Source organism: Phacochoerus africanus, chromosome 3, assembly GCF_016906955.1.
Source record: "Phacochoerus africanus isolate WHEZ1 chromosome 3, ROS_Pafr_v1, whole genome shotgun sequence".
NCBI classification, from domain to species: domain Eukaryota; kingdom Metazoa; phylum Chordata; class Mammalia; order Artiodactyla; family Suidae; genus Phacochoerus; species Phacochoerus africanus.
In genome coordinates this window covers 141,368,081-141,382,801 of record NC_062546.1, presented here as the reverse complement: position 1 = coordinate 141,382,801, position 14,721 = coordinate 141,368,081, and the positions used below count along the sequence as shown (strand labels likewise).

General features: G+C 39.6%; 1 protein-coding gene across 6 annotated transcripts in view; it reads left to right on the top strand.

The window, feature by feature from the left end:
- Window positions 1–13,014, top strand: part of FASTKD1 (FAST kinase domains 1) — a 34,600-nt gene extending 21,586 nt beyond the window's left edge. For 4 of the 6 annotated variants that reach the window (XM_047772821.1, XM_047772823.1, XM_047772818.1 and 1 more), the window contains 8 exons: window positions 273–759; window positions 2,420–2,534; window positions 8,076–8,204; window positions 10,053–10,181; window positions 10,738–10,851; window positions 11,772–11,910; window positions 12,524–12,638; window positions 12,808–13,014. In XM_047772821.1, the coding sequence (XP_047628777.1) occupies window positions 273–759; window positions 2,420–2,534; window positions 8,076–8,204; window positions 10,053–10,181; window positions 10,738–10,851; window positions 11,772–11,910; window positions 12,524–12,638; window positions 12,808–12,918 (1,339 nt within the window). In that variant the 3' untranslated portion in view covers window positions 12,919–13,014. The remainder of the gene's footprint in view (window positions 1–272; window positions 760–2,419; window positions 2,535–8,075; window positions 8,205–10,052; window positions 10,182–10,737; window positions 10,852–11,771; window positions 11,911–12,523; window positions 12,639–12,807) is intronic. The other 2 variants (XM_047772822.1, XM_047772824.1) reach the window with 2 other exon arrangements.
- Window positions 13,015–14,721: the final 1,707 nt, after the last annotated feature.

The window sequence follows — 14,721 nt, the reverse complement described above, 5'->3', positions numbered from 1 at the left end:
ATATTTTGGAGTTCCCCTGTGGTCCAGTGGGTTAAAGATCTGGCATTGTCACTGAAGCAGCTGGGGTCACTTCTGTAGCATGGGTTCTATCCCTGTGCTGGGAACTTCCACCAGCTACATGTAAGGCCAAAAAAAAAAAAAAAATTATATTTTAAGCTTATCATGCCTATTTAATAATAATTATATATTCATATTCTAATACTTACATAGGTTTTGGGTTTTGTTGCTGATGTATTAATTTTGTTCTTTTCATTTTTGTTCTTCCTTTATAGTTATTTGAAAGTCAGTATCGTACCTAGTGAGATTGCCCTCCTAGTCTGTGCTCTTTCGATGCTTCCTTCTCCTCACCTAGATGAAGCAAGGATATCTCAAATCGAAGCAGTTTTACCACAGTGTGACCTAAGTGACCTGAATGATTTTGCCACATCTGTTTTAAGATGTATTCAGTATGATCACACGTATCTGGATAGTACTCCTGGGAAACAGTTGAAACTACTTCAAAAATTAGATTACCATGGTCGTCAGAGACTACAGAAATGCAACGATTTGAATCTGTTATGGAAAGAAGTTAAATCTTTGAAAGGAGACTGGTTTGCGCATTCACTCCTTGAAGAAACAGTTGTTACCTTACAGCGTTTGATGGATGAAATTAATTACATAAATGTTGCAGGGATTGCATCTTTCATTTCTAGAAGTAACTACCTCAGTACTTCACTCCTTGATAGGATAGCTTCAGTGGTCGTTCAGCAGATTGAAAAGGTGAAATTGAAATATTACACATTAGTGTTATTTAGTTGTCAACTTCTAAAAGCATAAGTGTTTATCATAAGCAATTTTTTTTTTGTCTTTTTGGAGCCGCACCCATGGCATATGGAGATTCCCAGGCTAGAGGTCGAATTGGAGCTGCAGCTGCCAGCCTACACCAGGGCCACAGCAACGTAGGACCCAAGCCACATCTGCGACATACACCTCAGCTCATGGTAACAATGGATCCTTAACCCACTGAGTGAGGCCAGGGATTGAACCCGCATCCTCATGGATCCTAGTCGGGTTCATTAACCTCTGAGCCGTGAAAGGAGCTCCCTGTCATTTCTCCTCTTAAAGCCTCTCCCTCCAGCAGTACAGATTTGGGGAGATTGGCAGTCATCCTTTGGTTCATTACAAGTACTGTTAAGATCAGTGGTCAAAATTCATTGGCTAGAAGGAACTTCTTAATACTAGCTGTATTATGATAATGGAGATGAATGAATTTTATTTTCTTTTCCTTACTTTGTATAATCCTGTGATGATTACTTATCCTATTTAAAGCAAGTCAAGGAATACCCACTGTGGCTTAGTGGGTTAAGGATCCAATTGCAGCAGCTTGGGTTGCTGCAGAGGTGTGGGTTTGATCCCTGGTCTAGTTTGATCCCCGGTCTAGTGCAGTGGGTTAAAGGATCAGGTGGCGCCACAGTTGTGGCATAGGTTGCAGCTGTGGGTCAGATTCATTGTCTGGCCCATGAACTTCCATATGCTGTGGATGCAGTCTTTAAAAAAATAAAAATAAAAAAACTAAAACCAACCAAAAAAAACTATTCAGGAGTTCCCGTTGAGGCGCAGCAGAAACGAATCCGAGTAGTATCTGTGAGGATGTAGGTTTGTTCCCTGGCCCATTCAGTGAGTTAAGGATCTGGTGTTGCCGTGAGCTGTGGTGTAGGTCTTAGATGCACTTGGATCCTGAGTTGCTGTGGCTTTGGTATAGATCAGCAGCTATGGCTCCAATTCCACCCCTAGCCTGGGAATTTCCATATGCTGTGAGTGTGGACCTAAAAGGCCACAAAACAAAACAAAAAACTATTCAAAAGTGTGAGAGAAAAAAAGAAAAAAGAAAAAGATTTTTTTAAAGTGTGAGGTAAGGACTTCCCGTCGTGGTGCAGTGGTTAACAAATCCGACTAGGAACCATGAGGTTGTGGCTTCGATCCCTGGCCTTGCTCAGAGGGTTAAGGCTCCGGCATTGCTGTGAGCTGTGGTGTAGGTTGCAGACTCGGGTCGGATCCCGAGTTGCTGTGGCTCTGGTGTAGGCCAGCGGCTACAGCTCCAATTCAACCCCTAGCCTGGGAACCTCCATATACTGCGGGAAGCGGCCCTAGAAAAAGACAAAAAATAAAAAAAATAAAGTGTGAGATAAGTGGTGTGAAAACAGAAAATTATGTCTCCACTGACTACATTATTCCTAAATTGTCAGAAATTGGTGGTGAGGTTAAATAGATTATATAATAAGGTAGAAAAAACTTAATAAACAAAGTGGTACATTTTTCATTTAACTATAGGCATGTTAGATAAAGACTTTTACCTAATTTTAAACCTAACTTAATTAGGTTAAGTTTTGTTTTGTTTCACTAAAGTTGGAGTGATAACTTTTTTGTTCTATTTTTACAGATTCATCCTTTTGCAATCCTTGGTGTTATTCTTCCGTTCTGCGCCTTGAACTATGATCCACCTCAAAGGGATGAATTTTTTGGAACTTGCATTCAGCACCTCAATTCTCACTTAAGTAGGTGTATTGTTTGGTACTACATTGATGAAGAGGTTGGAGGATACTGTTTCTGGTACTCTAATACATACTGTCCCCCTTTTTTTTCTTTTTTGGCTGCCCCAAGGCACATGGAGTTCTCAAGCCAGGGATCAGAACCAAGCTGTGGTCTCGCCCTAAGCTGCAGTTGTGTCAGTGTTGGATCCCTAACCCACTGTGCTGGGCCAGGAATTGAACCTGTGTCCCAGCACTTCCAAGATGCTGCAGATCCCATTTCACCATAGCAGGAACTCTGACACAGCCCTTTTAAAAAGGGTAATAATAATTGCCATGATTTTTATATCTTAAAAAAGCTTTGGATCCATTAAAAAAACTTCTCTTAGGAGTTCTTGTCATGGCTCAGTGGTGACAAACCCGACTAGTATCCATGAGAATGCCGCTTTGATCCCTGGCCTTGCTCAGTGGGTTAAGTTTCTGGTGTTGCTGTAAGCTGTGGTGTAGGTTGCAGATGGGGCTCAGATCCTGAGTTGCTGTGGCTGTGGTATAGGCAAGGAGCTGTAGCTCCAATTAGACCCCTGGCCTGGGAACTTCCATATGTCGCTTATGAGGCCCTAAAAAGCAAAAAAAAAAAAAAAAAAAATTAAAAATTTAAAAAATAAAAACTTTTATTATGAAGAATGTCAACTTACATAAAAAGTGAAAGAATTGAACTAATAGCATCTGTAAACTAGCTGGGTAATTGTTACCATATTTGCTTTATTGTTTGTTTCTCTTGCCCCCTTATTTTTTTCTAAGCCATCTCAAAGTAAGCGGTAGGCATTGTGCCTCTTCACTTGTAATTGCTTATGCATACACCTCCTAAGAGTAAGAACTTCCTAAATGACCACAATACCTAAGTTCCCCTAATATCTAATATACAATCCCCCCCCCCGCCCCCTTTTTGGCCATTCCCACACATATGGAAGTTTCCAGGCCAGGCATTGAATCCGAGTTATATCTGTGACCTATGCCACAGTATGGCAACACCAGATCCTTAAGGACTGAACTGGCAATGCCATAGAGACCAGCTGGATCACTAACCTACTGTACCACAGTGGGAACTCCTTAAATCTCCTTTATCATTACCCAAATAACTTATTTAGAGTGGTTATTTTGGACCCAGGATCTGATCAAGTTTCACTTATTCTGTTAGGTTGTTATCTCTTTAGTCTCTTACGGTCTAGAATATTCTCTGGCTTTTTTTTTTTTTTCTTCTCTAGCTTTTTAAAAATTATTTATTTGCTCTGTATTGAATTAGGAAAAAGATTTTTCTTTTCCTGATTTTTTATTATCTAAGTTTTTAAAATTGAAAGAACAATGTAATGAACATCTGTATACTGTATATCCACAGTGTAGCTTTCAAATGATGATTAACATTTTGCCACCGTGTGTGTGTGATGAACTATTTGAAGTGTCAGCCCTAAATACTTCAGGTTATAAGGACTTAGATAAGTACAATATAAGTATCACACTTAAGAAAATGAACAAGGACCGCCTACTACCTTCTCAGTCCATAATAAAAATTTCTAATTGTCACGAAATTGTCTTTCATAAATTTTTAAAAGCAACCAACATAGAGTTGTTATGCCATTTTTTTCCTTGAAATTTATTTTTTGTAAAAGAGATTGGCCATTTGTTGTGGTTTGTTCCACGTTCTGAATTTGTCTGAGTGCCTTCTTTTAACTCGCTCCTCCATCTTCTGTATTTCTAGTAAACTGGAAGTGAGGTATAAATAAATACTTGATTAGATTCAGATTAAACATTTTCAGCAAAAATACCTCGTATGTGATTTTGTGTACCTGTATCATACCTGGATACATGTAACATTTGATTGTTTTTCACAAATTTAATAGTTTGGTTTTTTAAACAGAACAATTTTTTTTTCTTTTTGGCCACACCTGCGGCCTGTGGAAGTTCCTGAGCCAGGGACCCAATCCAAGTTGTAGCTGTGACCTGTGCTACGGCTGTGACAATGGCGGATCCTTAGCTCACTGCACCACCAGGGAATTCCTGGTGCCGAATTATTATGTGTCTCTTAAAGTCTTTAAATAGTGTTTCAGTACTGGAAAAGAATGGAATAGAAATATTCTGGCCTGCTTTTGGCCGTAGCAGAGGCAGTATGTTAGGACAGCAGAGGCAGGATATTATTATTTTTTCTTTTCATCCTCTTTTTGGGCCCTGAATTATATTTTGTCCTATTGGCCTTCAAGGAAAAGGGTTTTATGGGGTTTCTCTCAGATTCACTCTTACTTGCTGGTATGATGTGGGAGTTTTAGAGATGAAAAAACTGGCTCAATAGTTGCTGCCTTTTTGGTTGACACTGACCAACATTCACAACATTGTCAGGAAGTCTTTTAGTCACTGGAGGTATAGGTGGATAAAAACAGATAGGCTCTACCATCACTGAGTTTTTATTCTGGTAGGGTGAGACTGACAGGAATAAACAAATATATAAGGTCAAGTGGAGATAAGTATATATTCAAGAACACGAGAGCAGGGCAGGTGTGTAGGATGGAGGAAGATGGTGGGGTGGATGGAATGGAGCGCTGCTTAGATCGGGGAGTCAGGGACTGTCTCCCTGAGGGGATGTCATTGATATAGATTGGATGGAGTGAGCGAGTGAGCCATGTCCATTAGTGGGGAAGGGAAGAGAATCCCATGACAAAGGAAAGCAAGTGCAAAAGGCCCTAGAATGAGAACATGCTGGACTGCTTCTATTTATTTTTTTATATTTTCAGGGCCAAACCCACGGCATATGGAGGTTCCCAGGCTAGGGGTCCAATCAGAGCCACAGCTGCCGGCCTGCGCCAGAGCCACAGCAACGCCAGATCTGAGCTGAGTCTGCAACCTATGCTGCAGCTCGCGGCAGTGCCAGGTCCTTTAACCCGTTGAGCAAGGCCAGGGATTGGACCTGCATCCTCATGGATACTAGTTGGGCTCTTAACCTGCTGAGCCACAGTGGGAACTCCTGCTTGATTGCTTATAGATACAGCAGATTCAGTGTGGCAGGGGTAGAATGAGGGAGACAGAATTGGTAGGAGATGCGGTTGGAGAGAGAGCTAGAGATTAACTTCCTCAGAGCTTTTTGCTGTGCCTGGAGAGTAAGAAATACCCATTCTTTTGTCAATCGAGCAACAAACACTAACCTGAAAGCTTCTATGTCCAGTGTAAGGTGTTAGGCTCTATATTAGGATATGTTTCTCTAGACCTTCTGGTTAGGCTGGTGTGAAATCAGTGTAAATATATTATGTCAGTATCATGCTCTGGACCTTGCTACATTTTTATGGGATCTATAAGCTGGATAGTGTCTAATGACGTCTATTACTGTGTCTAATAGAGAAGTAAAATGGGAGTGTGGCATGTGCGTGTTTATTCAGGTATGGGTGTATGCATGAGTGGCATATATTTATACCCACTTTTGGTAACACAACTATATATAGAAAGGTGAGACTTGAAACTGAAAGATGAGACTTTGAATGTGCTCTCCTGGTTGTTCAGTCCTGTGTCCACAACCAGAAGGAAATGAAAGCACATTCTTTTTTTTTTTTTTTCCTCAAAGGGTATAAGAGATGAGAGGCTGAGAAGTGCAGCTTTGGTTTTTTTTTAAGATTTACTCAGAGAATAAATCTTTTTTGGGGGGGAAGTTTTGGAGACCTATATAAACAAAATTTTAAGTAACTTATGGAGTACTAATTTTCTTTATTTTGAATAAATATTAGTTTTGACAGATCAGTTTTGCTAATGGAGATCCTCAATATTAATCTTGTTCGTGACTTGATCTTGCCTTATTAAATAAACTCAGCAAAACATTGAAAAGATTTAACATCTTTTATTTGCCCTTTGTAACAACATTATTGCTGAGGGGGCACTGTAGATGACCCCTTCTTCTCTCATCAGAAATGTCTCTTGGGGAGTTCCCATTGTGGCTTAGCAGGTTAAGAACCCAACATAGTGTCTGTGAGAATGTGGGTTCTATCCCTGGCCTTGCTGAGTGGATTAAGGATCTGGTGCTGCCATGGCTGTGGTGTAGGCCTGCACCTGCAGCTCCCCTTCAACCCCAGCCTGGGAACTTCTATATGTCGCAGGTGTGGCCCTAGAGAGAGAGAGAAATAAAAAAGAAATGTCTCTTGGGTGAGGCAAATCAGGAAAATAACCTCAAGTCTTACACTTTGGGACATACTCTAGGCTGCTGGGTGACAGGTAAGGGAGGAAGTGCTCGGTGAGACCTGAGCTTCATGTATGTCTACATGCAGCTGGAAGTTGAAGAGCCCTGCACAGCAGCACAGTGTTGTGGTTCAGAATCCTGGAGCTGGACTCTCCAGGTTAAATTCCACCGTCCACTTGCTAACTATGTGACTTGGAGCAAGTCATTTAACTTCTCTGTGCCTCAGTACACTTGGTTTATAAAGCAGAGCTAATAATCATTCCTACTGTACACTGAAGTGAGATTTAAATGAATTATTGTTTATAAAGTTCTTAGAATGAAATCAACACCTTCTGAGTACTTTTATCATCAGTACCTGGAGTCTGGGATCACTTCTTATTTTTACACACTCTGCTGACCTTTTGTTTTGAATCTTTCTCTTTTCAAGGCAATTTTATTTATTTATTTATTTATGTATGTATTTACTTATTTATTTATATTTTTATGACCACACCTGCGGCATGTGGAAGTTCCCAGGCCAGAGGTCAAATCGGAGCTGCAGCTGCCGGCCTATACCGCAGCCACAGCAACACTGGATCCCAGATGAATCTGTGACCCATGCTCCAGCTTGTGGTAACACCAGATCCTTACCCACTGAGTGAGGCCAGGGATTGAACCTGAATCGTCACAGAGACGATGTTGGGTCCTTAACCCACTGAGCCACAATGGGAACTCCAATGGCAATTTTAAAAACTTACTTTTTGGCCACGCCCATGGCTTGTGGAAGTTCCTAAGCTAAGGGTTGAATCTAGGCCACAGCAGTGACCCCAGCTTCTGCAGTGACAATGCTGGATCCTTAACCTGCTGTGCCACAGGGGGACTCAAATTTTAGAATTTTTTAATAGAAATATAATAATAATAACTATAACACTGAAATATTCATATATCCTTAATGTATGTATGTGTATTGTATGAAATTATGCAAATTGAATCACCTAAGGATCAAACCCAGATTAAGAAACAGAATATTGGGAGTTCTCTTGTGGCACAGTGGGTTATCCACTGTGATACAGTGTTATCACTGCAGTGGATTGGGTTTCTGCTGTGGTGTGGGTTTGAACCTGGCCCCAGGAACCTCTGCATGCTGTGAGTGTGGCCCCCAAAAAAGAAATAGAATATTAGCATAGTACCCTCTCTCCTAGACTCCTTTCCTCCTCTATTTCACCATTATCCTGCCCTGTAAGTGTGTAGATTAATTTTGTCCAGGCTCTGTTTGTATCATTTTTGAAAAACCTGATTTTACCTTAATAACATGTATTTATGTATATGTGAATAACACGTACTTATGTATACTTTTTTTAATCTTAATTTTGTTTTAGGCAAATTGGATCCTATCATGTTAGTGTTTCTTGGTTCCTCCTTGGCTACAATTGAATATTTTCCAGAAAATCTACTAAAGGCAATTTTTAACATCAAATTCTTAGCCAAATTAGATTCTCAACTTGAACGTATGTATCTATATTTTAATCAAGTATCACATATCTTATTTATTTATTTTGCCTTTTGTCATTTTAGGGCCGCACCTAAAGTTCCCAGGCTAGGGGCCTAGTCAGAGCTACACCTGCTGGCCTACGCCAGAGCCACAGCAATGCCAGATTTGAGCCGCATCTGTGACCTACACCACAGCTCACAGCAATGCTGGATTCTTAACCCACTGAGCGAGGCCAGGGATTGAACCCGCAACCTCATGGTTCCTAGTGGGATTTGTTTCCACTGTGTCACAGTGGGAACTCTGCACTTATATTCAAGTTTCAGCTCTGCCTGCATACTAAAGCATTTAAATGTTAATAATTTTTTTTCTGTTTATAAAAGTATTCTTGATTATTATAAAAAATTTAGAATATAGAACAGTATAATCTAGAAAGCAAAAGATTATTCATAATCTTACCACCAAGTGAAACTATCACTTTTAATGATTTGGAGTATTTCTTCTGTCTTCTTTATAGATCTATATATATATGTTAAAACAAAATTTGTATATATATATTCACTTTTATATATTGCCTTTTGTCATTGAACTATACTTTGAACACTTTTCCATACCATTAAATATTTTTCAATGTCATGATTTTTTAGTGTCTTCAGAATCTTCCATTGCATGGAAGTAATAAAATTATTTGTGGAATTCTCTTATGGTGCAGTGGTTAAGGATCTGGCGTTGTCATTGTAGTGGCTTGGGTTGTTGCTGGGATATGTATTTGATGCCTGGCCCAGGAACTTCCACATGCTGTGGGTCTGGCGAAAAAAATGTATTTGTTATCATGTAGGCCGTTTGCAATTCCTTTTTTTTTTTCCTTTTTTCTTTTTTTTTGTCTTTTTTTTTGCCATTTCTTGGGCCGCTCCCGCGGCATATGGAGGTTCCCAGGCTAGGGGTCTAATCGGAACTGTAGCTGCCAGCCTATGCCAGAGCCGCAGCAACAAGGGATCCGAGCCGCATCTGCAACCTACACCACAGCTCACAGCAACGCCACATCCTTAACCCACTGAGCAAGGGCAGGGACTGAACCCTGTAACCTCATAGTTCCTAGTCGGATTCGTTAACCACTGCGCCACGACGGGAACTCCCCGTTTGCAATTCTTAATTACTTTTTTTTCTTTTTTTACTTCTGCGTGTAGCAGCTTCATGTGGGATCTCCGTTCCCAGACCTGGGGTTGAACACAGGCTGCAGTAGTGAAAGCTCCTAGTCTTAACTACTAAGACCACCAGGAACTCCCTCTTCATTACTCTTAGTGAAGATTGCTCTACATGAGTAATTGCCCTCATCTTAGTTCCCTTAGATAGATTGCTAATTGTAGAATATTAGGTCAATGAACATTCTTTGGTATTCTTTTTTTTATATATGTAGTTTGTTTTTGTTTTTTGGGTCAAAGCACAAGGGAACTCCTAAAATGTAGTTTTAATATTCATAATTAGGAGTTCCCATCGTGGCTCAGCAGAACTGAATCTGAATAGTATCCACGAGGATGCAGGTTTGATCCCTGGCCTCACTCAGTGGGTTAAGGATTCACTGTTGCCATGAGCTGTGGTGTAGGTCACAGACATGGCTCGGATCTGGTGTTGCTGTGGCTGTGACTGCAGCTCTGATTTGACCCCTGGCCCAGAAACTTCCTTATGCCAAGGTGTGACCCTAAAAAGAAAATAAATTAAAAAAACCATAAAGTAAGTGTATGCAAATGAAATGACTTTATGAGAATAAAAGTTACAGCCAATAATGGGGATAAATGAATGTGAAAAATGAATTGTCTTTGCTAAGTTCAGGCTATCAAAGCCCATTAATATAATTTTTAAATTTCAGTTTTATGTTCATCTCTAAATATGAAGGTCCAATTTCGTCTTATGGAATTAAATAGAGCAGTCTGCTTGGAATGTCCTGAATACCAGATTCCCTGGTTTCATGAGCGCTTCTGTCAACAGTATAATAAAGGTTTGAGTTTTCTTTGTGTCAGAAAGTAAAGCTTAATTAATTAGGTAGTTCACTGTTATTATGGTTAAACCTAACCATGGGAGCTCCTGCTGTGATGCAACAGGATTGGTGGCATCTTGGGAGTGCTGGGACGTGGGTTCGATCCCCAGCCTGGCACAGTGGGTTAGGGATCTGGTGTTGCCTAAGCTTTGGCTTAGGTTGAGATTTCGGCTTGGATCTGATCCCTGGCCCGGGAGCTCCATATGCTTTGGGGTGGCCAAAAATGAAAAAAAGAAAAAAAAAAACCTAACCATGACACCAGAGTTCCCAAGAGTGCCATGACTATTTAGTGAAACCATTTTGTAGGTGAAATTTGTGTTGTAAGAATTTCTTAATATTTAGAACCCTGAACCTCCTTTGGTGGAGAGCCAGGGAACCTCCCCTAAATTTAGTAGAAAAATGCACGTGGTATTACATTGAAGGAAATATTAATCTTTGTTTTTCAGTTTATAGACTTGGAGTGATTTTCATACAAAAACTTATTTTAAGTGAACTAATTGTTTTTATTTTCATAAAGATACTGGCAGCATGAATGGAGCACAACAGCAGATTTATAAAATGTTAGCAGAGGTTCTAGGAGGAATCAATTTTGTAAAGGCCTCGGTTCTTACACCTTATTACTACACAATAGGTAAGTGTTTGGTAGGTTATTACCTACCTTCAGAAAACCGAACTAGGAGTTCCTGTTGTGGCTCAGTGGTAACAAACCTGACTAGTATCCATTAGGACTCAGGTTTGATTCCTGACTTTGCTCAGTGGGTTAAGGATCCAGTGTTGCTGTTTGAACTGTGGTATAGGTCGCAGACATGGCTTGGAGGCAAAAAGACAAAAAAAAGAACTTTCCTATTACCACATATTTTGTTACCCTTATGTACAGTTCATACAGGAAAGACAGGATACATGCTTGGATCTTTATTTTTACTGATTTTCAGATGAATTGGTTTAGCTTCCTTCAGTTGTGATCAAGAGAGTTAAGGGGATTACAGTAAAACTCCTTAGTGTGATTTGGCCTAGTGCAATGCTAAGTACATCTCCCATGCTAAATAATAGTGTGGTAATACTTGCTGGTTGATTTTTATTTTTATTTTTGACTTTCTGCCTTTTCTTGAGCCGCTCCCGCGGCACAAAGAGGTTCCCAGGCTAGGGGTCTAATTGGAGCTGTAGCCACCGCCCTACACCAAAGCCACAGCAACTCAGGATCTGAGCCGCATCTGCGACCCACACCACAGCTCATGGCAACGCCAGATCCTTAACCCACTGAGCAAGGCCAGGGATCGAACCCACAACCTCATGCTTCCTAGTCAGATTTGACAACCACTGTGCCACGACGGGAACTCCATGCTGGTTGATTTTTATTGGTTGATTTTCAAGGAGAGGTGCTCTTGAATTAGATAAATAAGTTGGATAATTAGGGAGGTACCTCAGCATGTTGGAGTGTGTGTGCGTCTGTGTGTTTGTATGCCTATGTGTGTGTATATATATTCAAAACATCTTAACTTTTACATATGAGTTTACCTAATTCATATTTTTGATTCCTATACTTCCTTATAGGTTTTGAATGTATCTTGGATAAAAGAAAAAACCCTCTTCCATATGGAAGCCATAATTTAACCTTGGGAAAACTGCCAAAAATACACTCAGAATCAAATACTCAAATAGCTGGATCGAGACTGCCACCAGGAGCTGAAAAGTAACTTTCTTAGTTTCAGATTTTGTTATCTCAGTGTTAAATTTGGCACGATTCAATGAACTATCTAGGAGTGTTTATAGTAGAACCTGCTCCTCATATATCTCGTTCATTCTATCCATGTACCTTTGCTTTTCCTGTGCTTCTGCCTTAATGTCCATCCTTCACTGTCCAAAGTTTAGCAATCTCTGAAGCACTAACCTTCAAGCTGTCCTCAGTGGAAGTAAATAGTATCTTCTTCTTCCATGCCTCTTTACTTTTCTGATGGCACCTACACTGCATTATAGTTACTTACTATGTATAGTTACTTACAAGATGTGTCTATTTTTGTGTCCCTCACAGTACCTTACATATGGTAGATGCATAATACATATATATTGGACAAAGAAACAAATAGATGCAAGCATGTAGATTCTTCCAATAATTTCATTTAATTCTAATGAATAGGATTACTTGTCATTAATTACTAATTGAAGTAGAAAAATAATTTGTATACTCATTAATTCATATGGCTTTTTTCAGTTTATAGAGATGCAACCTTGTTCCTGAAAGGCTTATAATTGAACAATCTCTCATTGTCATATTAGATGTAAATATTTATTTTTATCCTGTATAGGATTGCTTTGGAATTTTTGGATTCAAGAGCATTTTGCAGAAATACCCCTCATTTAAAAGGGAAATCTGCCATGAAAAAACGACATTTGGAAATTTTAGGCTATCATGTAATTCAGGTATGAAATATTTATATTAATTCAGCCTCTAAAAACCCCAGAGACATTGGCTTAATAAGTGTCACCTTTTAATGTGAAAGGTGTAGACTTACCATGCTGAGAGGTCTTCCCTGATGTTTTTTGTTGTTGCCTTCTAACTTTCATTCATACTACATTACTTATGTTACAGATCCCTCATTTTGAATGGAACTCTATGGCATTGTCAACAAAGGGTGCTCGGATGGACTACCTGAGAGAACGGATATTTGGAGCAGGCAAATCCGATCGTTGTTTTTATTGAGCATTGGTTTTCATGGTGTATCAGATTTGAACTTATTTTAATGAAGTGGCTTGACTCAATTAAAAGATAATAGTGTAGAATTGGTATCAAGGTCAATTGTCTTTTTTTTTTTTTTTTTAGGGCCACACCCACGGCACACGGAGGTTCCCAGACTAGGGGTCGAAGCGGCGCTATAGCCGCTGGCCTACACCACAGCCACAGCAACACCAGATCCAAGTTGTGTCTGCGACCTATGCCCCAGCTTATGGCAAGGCTGGATCTTTAACCCACTGAGCGAGGCTAGGGAATGGAATCCTCATCCTCATAGATACCAGTCGGATTCTTAACCTGATGAGCCACAAAGGGAACTCTAATGTCAAGGTCAATTGAAAACCTATTAAAATAAACAGACATTTTACAATGAAAATACTTTATCTAATTGGGAAATTATTTTAAATTCTTAATATAAAAGACAGGTAGCTTTTAAGAAACTGAAGAGTTTACAGTTCCTTCTTTGAATGCACACACACACATATATGTATATACATGTATATATATCTTTATATTTTTCTTTGATGATTTTTCTGTCTAAAAAACTGGTGTTGTTATAAACAGAAGTGTCCTTTTTTTCACTGAGATACAATTCACATACCATTTATGTATACTAACAAAGCTGTACAACAGTCATTACTATTTCCAGAACATTTTTTTTCTTTTTTCTTTTTTTTTTATGTCTTTCTAGGGCTGTACCCAAGGCATATGGAGGTTCCCAGGCTGGAGGTCTAATCAGAGCTGTAGATGCTGGCCTAAGCCAGAGCCACAGCAACTCGGGATCCAAGCCGGGTCTGCAACGTACATCACAATTCACGGCAACCCAGATCTTTTAACCCACTGAGCAAGGCCAGGGATCGAACCTGCAACCTCATGGTACCTAGTTGGATTCATTAACCACTGAACCACGACGGGAACTCCCCAGAACATTTTCATCATTGCAAAGCATTATTTTTACAACTTAATCTCATGTCCACATTGATCAGCACTCTCTCCCCTAAAGTAGCTACTATCATACTTTTGTAGTAAAGACTTCCTCTTAACAGTTCTGTCACCCAGGTTTGTATCTCTAGATACCATAATTCCCCAACCCCCCTTTTAAGTCTGTCTTAATCTATAATCTCTCTCCTCCATTCCCTTCTTTTCCTAACAATTTACCTGCTAAACAACCTGTAGTTTCCCACCTTTGAGATTTGTCGATTGTACACTCAGGGTACAGTTCAGTATTTCTCAATATGAAAAAGTACTCAAGATTCTACTCCAGAGATCTATAGTAAAACTGATATTTCTTAAATATGTTTCTATATTTATAGGAGAAAAAATAAAGTTGCATGAACATTTCATATTCTTTATGCAATTACTTGACAAGTAATAATGGAATACTCCAAATTAATTCCAAGCCTTAGCTTCTCAGAAAATAACACATGTAAGGCTAGAAGTCAAACATGTCTATGAAAGCACGTGAGACCCATAGTGATGATTAGTTGATGACTTGCAGACTGAATGTGATAGTTTTGGACAGACTGAGGTGTCAAACTACTGTGTACACTAAGAACAAATAGCTTGAATGTAGCGTTTCACATCCCAGAAAACAGAGTAACACAATCACCTTCTTTCTTTCAGACATTTTGCAAGTGGGCAGCTTTTTCATTCAAAGTATAGATAAAGCTTAAACCAATGTATACACACCCTTCTTCATCCCACCCACTGGCCCCAAATTCTGCCCTAGCAGTTAAAGAATCAAGCCATCCTAAACCCACCTTCCAACCTTCT